Here is a 9,228-nt window from a genome sequence, read left to right as displayed (position 1 = left end):
GTGAGGCGGCGGCGGGCAGAGAAGGCCGGCGAGAAGGTGGCACGCGAAGCCGGCTGCACGGAGCGGGGCAGGTCGGTGGCGCGCAAAGCCAGCGAGGCGAGGCGGTGGCGGACGACGATGGCAATAGGTTTGAGGAGGAGGAGGACACACATAGCTCCTCCCTCGCCACGGCGACCTCCGACCGCCACCGACGCAGCTCATCGCGCCCGCGGTCAACGCGACGCCGGAGCTCAACACGATGCCGGAGCTCCTCCACCGTCGCCCACTTCCCCCCGCCTCCTCCTTCCTCGCGACGATGGCGCCGTTCTTCGACGCAATGGCAGACCTGAGCCGGCTTCGCATAGTGCCACTCCGCCCGCCGTCGTGCTCGATCTCCCTCGTGCTCCCGCCGCCGCCTCCCTCCTCTTCTCCCGCTTCTCCACCGCTCATCTCTCCTCCCTCGCCGCGGCGACCTCCGACTACCGCCGACGCATCTTGTCGCGCCCGCGGTCAACGCGATGCCAGAGCTCCTCCACCGCCGCCCGCTTCCCCCCGCCTCCTCCTTCCTCGCTACGACGACGTTATTCGTCGACGTTTGATCTCCCCCGTGCTCCAGCCGCCGCCTCCCTCCCCTTCTCCCGTGTCGCCGCCGCCGCATCGCCGGCCGGCCGTCCGACCTCCTCCCCACCGCCGGCCGGCCTGCCCAGAGGGAGATGAGTGAGAGAGAGGAAGGGAGAGGAGGGGAAAAAGAGAGCTGAAGACGTGGCATCCTGGCATGTAGGGCCCACGTGGGTCCCACGTTGACTCACCCGCTATGTAGGATAAAACCGGGGTCAAAACCACTGAAGGGTGTAAAACGAACGGTTTTGTAAGTTAAGGGATGTTATATATTTGGTTTTGTGGTTGGGGGACGATTTTGTAATTCGATGATAAGTTGAGGGACCTTCGGTGTACTTTTTCCAATATGGATCAGGTTGGACTATCATGGGCCTGGGAAATTTAGGCCCATTACGCTATGAATGAAATTAGCAAGGCAGAGCGATAGATCGTTCATTGATACAACAAATTCAAACGTTTTTAGATCGAATTGAAGTTGGTTTACGTAAGTTTGTCCGTGCGTAAAATATAGTCTTTTCGTTCGTGTGCAAGATATAGTTAACGCACTTGTCAATAACTTCATAATTACAGCTCAATCTTGTTATTTAACCACAATACGCGTTAGTTGCTTTCAAGCCAATTTAAACCCAAGTATCCACATCGATACACCAGGAATTGGCCAATTTGGCACTTTTTTCTGGCAATTTGGTCAATATACAAAACAAGCAAAACTTTTGACATCAAGCACACAAATTAAAACCCTAATAATGATCATGTAAACAAGGCTCTCCCAGTAGTGGATAACTTTCAATAAATCAGTAGTGTTTGAGACGCATAGGAGAGCTTATCATCACAATCTCTTATCCTCTCTATCCAGCCTCATCATGTGTTCTATGAGCTCATCTGATAGTCACCACAAGCCCATTAATAAACGATTCAATTCAACGAGTTCAGATTTATTTTCTCTTAGCATGTGGCTCTGAGTCTGACACAGAAGCTTGCAGCTGAAATTCCATCAGAAAAAAGTGAGGCAGACAGCCACTACCCATGAGGTGAGCATCCTTTGACGTTTTCTTGACATTTTCAGATGGATATGCCAAGCTAGAAATGAAATTTAATGGAAAAAGGCCTAACTTTGTCATGTCTGCCTGGATGGTTACACCTATCATTTACCTAAACACAACTTTAGATGTGATATCATGGAGATCTTGTGTTGTAAGTTGTAACATGTTGTTTTTATAGGTGATGAAATCCAGCTTTGTTGTTGAAATTGTTAGGCAGACCAAGAAAAAGATTTGCATGAAGCCAAATACAAGTGTCTGATATGAAATCTTGCATCACACCATCCTTTCATTTCATTTTATCTTTTTGACCATGTATCGTACTAGTACTATATAAAAAGCATTACCTCGTCTAACTTCACATCAATATAATTAGTAGAAATCGTAGTGATTCATAGAAACAGCTCCATCGTTTGCTCTTTGGCTTCTCAGCCACATCCAAAATTTGAATTTTTAAACCATAATTTTAGAGTTGATTTTGATTTTTTTTTCATCATTGGCTTTTAAATTGCTAAAACACAAATATAAAAATTTTACCCACATTTTCCTCTCTAATAAGTGCTACGGCTTATAATCAATTATAGGCGAAAAAATGTGGCTTTTTAAATCCTTTTTTTTAACATTGCCCTTTTGATTACTAAAAAACTATATATATATATATATATATATATATATATATATATATATATATATATTCTGAAGTGTTAAAAATTCAAAAGACAAAAAAAAAACTCTGTGCCTTCATAAATCCAAGCCATGGACCATGTCAGAGATTTTTGGCACTCATCAGTTCGTCCACAGATATCCATCCGGACCGTCCATTTTTGTCTATAGCATGCATGTACCTTCACTCCAGTGCAGCAGCAGACTGAAGGAATCCTAGGTACGCGTGATTCTGAATCTCTCACAGCCATCTGATCTCATTCTGACAGCCATGGACCATCATGCGTACGCCATTGATCACCCATGACGCATCACCAGAAGATGATAATCATCCGGTCAATTCAACTGATACTGCTGATGATGACTTGTAAGGAGAAAAAAAGATTGGAATCCCATGAATTCTTCTCTCCCAGTTTCACCATTCATGGACCATCCATCCACTGTCAAGCAAAGTGCTCCAATCATGGCAGCACTGACTTGACTGATCAATGGATGCCACAAATTCTTCAGACTGATGATGACTGCTGTTAATAAACAAATTAAGCAAAGAAACAATTCCAAGTTCTTCTAATCCACATGGCATTGTTTCTGATAGTTTCATCAGTTCATTTTGTTTATAATCAGAAGAGAAACAAAGCACATGTGCAATCAGTGATTAGCATCAACTTTGACAGTTTTGCGCAGACGCCGACACAAACCTTCTCCATTCTTTTTCTTCCATTTTTCATTTACACATGAGATAGTCAAAACTTGTTGGGAACATGGGGTTGGGGGAGGGCACATGGAGGGTACAATTAGGAGGGGGGCTTAATCACAAAAATATAATAATTTACTAAAAAAAGGACTCTATGATGAGCAACATATTCTAATTAAGGACACAAGGAATTGGGTTGGTTTTGGGGGTGGAGGGCCTAAATTGGCTACTATCCTTACATTGATCTGCTGTGTATGGTACAAAACATACACTTGGGGTATGGTTGGCTATGTAGAGCTCCTGTATGTACAACAATGGGGGGCTCAGGGTTCTTGGCTGTTCACCCGGTGATGAAGCTCGAGCATCTCCTGGTGGTTAGGATCCACGGAGAGCGCTGCGCGGCAGTCCCGGAGTGCACTCGAGATGTCGCCGACATGCTCGTGGAAGGCGGCTCGCAGGTGGAGCAGGTTCAGGTCCGCCTTGAAGGCGATTGCTTTTGTCAGCTCCGCGATGGCCTCCTTCTCTTTGTGGTTGTCCATCAGCACTGAGGATTCCAGATCAGCGAAAAAAGATGCATGAGAATATCAAACAGATGAGCTAATTTTTGAACTGAGTGAAATATGTGGTTGTTACACCAACTGATCAAGTTGAGCATAGAATATTGCCAAACAACATTGACTTCTTACCAGCTTATGATAGGAAAAGGAGTAGTTGGTTAGTTATAATAGCACAAACCTCTGGGAGTTGGACACCGATGAGCTACATCTACTAACAAATTAAACTACTGTGACCACGATTTTATATCCAAGTTTCAACCTGCTTTGAAACTGGTGGTTTGCTATCATGACAAATCTTGTCTCAGTCATACCTATATCATAACAAACAAGATTTGCTAGGCAGGAAGCGGTGCTTACCAGCAGCACGGTATCTGTAGGGGTATACACGCAGAGGGTCTAGTTTGGTCACCATCTGCAGGTCTGATTTTGTTAGCTCACGATCACAGTACTCCGACCTCTTCTCATAAGCTGATGCGTTGCTCCTGGCCTTCTCTATTAGCTTGGTCATTTCCTCATATGCACCAGTTCTGCTGTTTCTGAGGAAATGGACCCTGGCAAGGCCTTGATGAGCTCTGGTATGACCAATCTTTAGGGCATTGATGTAGCATTCAGCTGCCAGGTCAAGCTTCCCGCAATCCACATAAACACTCCCAAGGTTGTTCAGAGCCTACAAGATGTCACACATTACGATGAATAAGATGTACCATTCGCGAACATCTCAAATCAAATACAATGCTGCAGATTGGGTCAACCAATGTTACAGAAATAAAATGTACACTGTCAGCTTAAGCTGATAGAAAAAAGTACTGATTGTGGCTGGTCGGTCCATTTAGCTAAACTGATGAAAAAAAAGAGAGCAAAGTTTCATTTAAGTCAGTCCACTCATCCATATGGTTGGCAATTATCAGTAGCATCAATGGTATCAGATGTCATAACTCATAACTTAGAAACATGTTAGATACTTGATAGGAAATCAAATCACGCTTGCAGTGCACCTATGAGAAGAATTGATGGTTGGCATGTTATGAGCACCAGGACAGCCAATTTTAATAGTGAGAGCGCCATTTGCATTAATAATTCAATAATGAATAGGACATCTTAACTTCCTAACATAGGTGGAGCAACAACACCTGATCTAAATAACAACCAACGAATTTGGAAAATGAACAAATGCATATTATGCCATTATGCCTCAAGTACGAAGGTATTAAAAGATAACTCAACAAGGTAAAATTACACTTCATGTACCAAGAACCCAATTTGAAACCTTTGTTTGACTACTTCAGAATGTGCTACAAGGGTATAAAGTATTCCTATTTTTGTTATGAGAAATATGATCTCAGAATTTGCATTATGTCACAGCAGAAACAGGACAGCAACTTGTTATCATGCATGGTCTGTTTAGCTAAGTAGAATTGATGAAAGGATGTGGAAGAAAATGAAGTCATAAAGCCATACCTGACCCTTCCGTAGTCTATCAGAGGGGCAGCGTAATGCATCTTCAAGAAGTGATACAACTGTTGCTGAAGTTGAAGGGTCAAGACTCGAATCAGCCAAAGCATAAGCTTTCAGAAAGAATGCTTCAAATGATCTTTGTATTGCGATGGATGCTTCTGCTTTCTGCAGTCCCTCCTCACAGTGGCCGGTATCATACAATATCCATCCCTCATAAACAAGCTGTTCATGTTGGCTTGCAGCATGTTCACGAGCTAGCTGCAAACTGCGCATTGCAGCCTCAGGACAATTTAATCTGAAAAAAAAAGGTTAAAATAGTATTAATCACAACATCCCTGAGATTCTAGCACAAGAATTAGACCATGATGTAAGTTGGTCAGGAGGCATGTGCAACTATGCTGATAAACCATCTGGTAGTTTGGCATTCCAAATGAATCCACACACTAGAAGGTGTAAGACATGCCAGGCAATGCAAACCATGTGCTATACATCTACAATGCTAATCACTGATGTGCTGTATCATTTTTTAATCATGCTAACTCTTATTCTGTGCAATAAAATAAGTTAATTAAGTTACCTGAGAAGAAGCAAAGATTGCCTAAAGTAGAGAACTCCTTTAGCAGCATCTGACTCCAGCATTTGATATATGACCGAGAGGGATCCTATATCATCCACAGATGACCAACGATCATAAAGCTGCATCCAACAGTCAGCAGTTGTCCACTGCTCAACATTCTCCATCACAAGCATACGCAGCTGCTTTGCAGACACCCGACCACCAATCATACGATAATCTGGAGCAAGAGTGAGGATTGCCTGGACATCACATAAAGCAGCTCTATGGTCCTCAAGTGCAAGATAGCAACAGAACCTTAGCTCTAAGCATTCCAGAACAAGCTTAAATCCCAGGATCCGGTTAATCTCCATAAGGGCAGCTTCAACGCTTTGTCTTTTCATCAAAGATGCAGCTCGAAACATGTAGGGGTATGTAAGGGTAGGATCCAACTCAGTGGCCTTGTTAAGATTTTCCAACTTGTTATCACCCTCCAAATATAGTGCTCTCTCTTGGTACATCCATCCAAGTGGCCAGCGAGATGACATGACAGAATCAAGCAACTTGAGAGAAAAATGCTTATTACCCCTCATAGAGGCCAGTCTAGCCAAACCCACTACTGAATAGAGATGTCCAGCGGTAAAGGCGGCATTGAACAGGCGCTCGGCTTCAGCATAATCTTTCCTTAGAAGTCTTGTGCACGCCAGCTGATGCAAGGCCAACTGCTTCTGTCTAGAATCTGATGCTGAATCCACCAATTTTTCCAAGAAGGTCACCGTGACATCCGATGTCGCGTTGATGCTCATGGAGACTTCACTAAGAAGGCAATATAGGGAGAAAGAAGCATTTCCAGCCATTGTGGATCGCTGCTGCTTACTTGCACAGGAGAATATCCTAACCACTTGTTCATCATTCAAGCACTCTGGAAGCTCATTCAGGAGCACCTGCAAGCATGCAGCAGCAAGGATGGAACAACCCAGCTCAAGAGCACACTCCATGAAGTCTATAGCATCCTGCCTCGAGCAAATGAAAGAAGCAAGCTTTCGCTCACAAGCATCCTTGAGGCCATTGCAGCAAAACTTATTAGCAAAATCAAGCATTTCCAAAATAGCATCTGCTGATAAATACGGTAACCTTCCTGTCAAGCTGAATTTACTGATTGCTCGCATACCAATCGAGGAGATGCCATTCCGAGACATATCAATAACCTCAAGATGTGATTCCCGAAAGCCACCGTTAAGCATTGCATACAGCGGAGTCGACAAAGCAGCAAGCTTTCGCCGATCGCATGCAATCATATCATCTCTTATCCGGAAATGTACCACCGGAGAGCCCCAAAACACATCCGACTCATCATCATAGCTTATCTCATGCGACCCGGTGGAGATCTGCGACACGAAATCCAGCAGCTTGAACTCCTGAGAGCACTTGCCACACGAGCTGAGGAGGTCGGATATCGGCTCCTCCCCTTTCTTCTCATACTTGAGCCATGCCCCGAATATCAGCTTCTCGTGTATCGTGCTCGCCTTCTCCCACGCGGACTGGAGGCTCCTCCGCGACAGCTTCACCTCGCCGAGGCCGCGGAAAACCTGGAACTGGAGCAGGTACAGGCACGACTTCTCATCAGGAGGGCAAGACTCCAGCTCCTCATGAATCTGGGCCAATATGTCCACATAATCCGCAGGCTTGAAGTGGGGAAGAACCACCGGCTCCGGCATTTTCATCAGCGATTCTCTGCACCACAACCACAACCCACCAAGAATCAAATTGATGAACATCACAACCAACCAACCAACCAGCCAGCAAAGCTCTTCAGAACTATACCAGTAAAATCTGAATTTTGTGAATCTCTCTCTACACAAAGTACTACTAACAAAGACCAGGTAACTAACTAAAGTAGCAGGATTCAGAACAAGCCAAACGCATCATGTAACAGCAAGAGAGAGAGAGAGAACTTACATGGAGGAGGTGGAGTGGCCGGCGAACTTGGAGAGCTTCCCTTTCTCGAGGGGAAGCCATGAGTGGGGCGCGGAGTGGAGCTTGGTCTCCTTGCAGGAGGTCAACTCGGAGAAGAAGAGCTTCCTCATGCTGCCCACATACCAAATCACTCAGGACAAATCCCCCCTCCAAGAATCGCAAGAATTCAACCCCCTCCGCAGAGAAAGCAGCCGCCTTCGAAGCCCTAATCCAAAGAAGAAGAGGAGGAGGTGGGCTGGTAGAAAGAGGGGGGAGACGCAAAGGCGAGGACTTTAATGGCGCACGAGCACGAGCTGTAGCTGTAGTAGCTCTCGCTGAAGAAGAAGAAGAAGCCAAGAACTAACCACTCCCCCCACAAACTCCCCTTTCCTCTACCCCCAACCGCCGCACAAAACACCACCACCAAATCCAATCTCCTCCACTCCAACCCCTCCTACTCTCCTACTCCTACAAGAGAAGAGGGGAAAAAAAAAAAAAGCTCCAAGATTTGCAAGGCAGGAGGAGGAAGGAAGAAGCAGGGAGGCGTGCACTGAATCCCAAGATTCAAGGAGGAGGAGCAGCTGCTGCTTTGGAATGGAATTCTTGGGAATCCTAAGCAGCTGAAACAAGCAGCCACAGAATTGGTGATCTCTTCTTTTTGGGGAGGAGAAGATGAGAGAGAGAGAGAGAGAAGAGAGAGAGAGAGAGAGAGAGAGAGAGATTGGCACAAAGCGGCTGCTCTTTGTGCGCTTTATCCCCTCTCCTCCTTTCTTTCTCGAGGAAGAGAGAGAGACAGGACGATGGCACGATGCAAAATTGCAAAGCGTGTAGAGAGAGAGAGAGAGAGAGAGAGAGGGTAGTGAAACAGAGAGGAAGTTGTTGTGGTCGCGGCGAGATTAATCCGCGTTAATTGCGGGGGTTAAGTCGGCCATCCATCGAGGACAAGCCTAACCCCATCGTGTCCACCTGGCCACTGTGCTGCGCGTCAGCGCTGTGGCTCCCATGGTTTTTTGGCTACCACTGATTTTCTCTTTAAAAATCTTTAAATACTCCATCCATCCCATTTTAAATACAACCATAATTTTTCGTGCTCAACTTTGATCGTCCGTCTTATTTGAATTTTTTTATAATTTATATTTTTTTATTGTTATGAGATGATAAAACATAAATAGTACTTTATACATGACTTATGTTTTTAATCTTTTTTAGAAAAACATTAAATAAGTCGGACGATCAAAGTTGTGCATGAAAAAATCATGGTTGCACTTAAAATAGAACGGAGGGAGTATATATTTATTTAATGCTTATTAACAAAAAAATAATATTTTTAAAAACATATTTAGATATATATTTCCATAACACTTATTAAAGAAGGAATAATATATTTTTAAAAAATATTTAAATATATATTTTTAACGAGTTTAAAGTCAATATCGAGAAATAAATTATGATGAAAAGAAATAAAATTTCACGGGTTTAAATTTAAGTTTTAAACTTAAGCTTTAAATTTAAAATTTTGTACATCGTCCGGACGTGCTCGACTACACATACAGGACATCGTCGCTGCTGTGTGTCTTTTTGGATACGTTATATTCGTGCGACAGCGGCAATGGCATTGGTCGGAATATGGCGATGGTGACGAGGAGGAAGAGGAGGAGGAGAAGCGGCGGCGGTGAGGAGGAGGACTACGACTACTAATGTGTCGTACTGTGC

At 44.4% G+C, this 9,228-nt stretch overlaps 1 protein-coding gene across 1 annotated transcript; it reads right to left on the bottom strand.

Moving 5' to 3' along the window:
- Positions 1–2,955: 2,955 nt before the first annotated feature.
- On the bottom strand, positions 2,956–8,238 carry LOC4350798 (ETO1-like protein 1). Its single transcript, XM_015761749.3, has 5 exons — positions 7,519–8,238; positions 5,584–7,293; positions 5,010–5,301; positions 3,909–4,218; positions 2,956–3,538 (listed from the first exon to the last, which is right to left on the bottom strand). Exons 1-5 carry the CDS (start codon positions 7,644–7,646, stop codon positions 3,318–3,320), a joined length of 2,661 nt encoding a protein of 886 aa, XP_015617235.1. The 5' UTR covers positions 7,647–8,238; the 3' UTR covers positions 2,956–3,317.
- Between the last annotated feature and the right edge of the window lie 990 nt (positions 8,239–9,228).

The sequence above is a fragment of the Oryza sativa genome, chromosome 11, assembly GCF_034140825.1.
Source record: "Oryza sativa Japonica Group chromosome 11, ASM3414082v1".
Taxonomy (NCBI): domain Eukaryota; kingdom Viridiplantae; phylum Streptophyta; class Magnoliopsida; order Poales; family Poaceae; genus Oryza; species Oryza sativa.
Note: the sequence above shows the minus strand (reverse complement) of the source record. Positions and strands in the feature narration are given on the sequence as shown.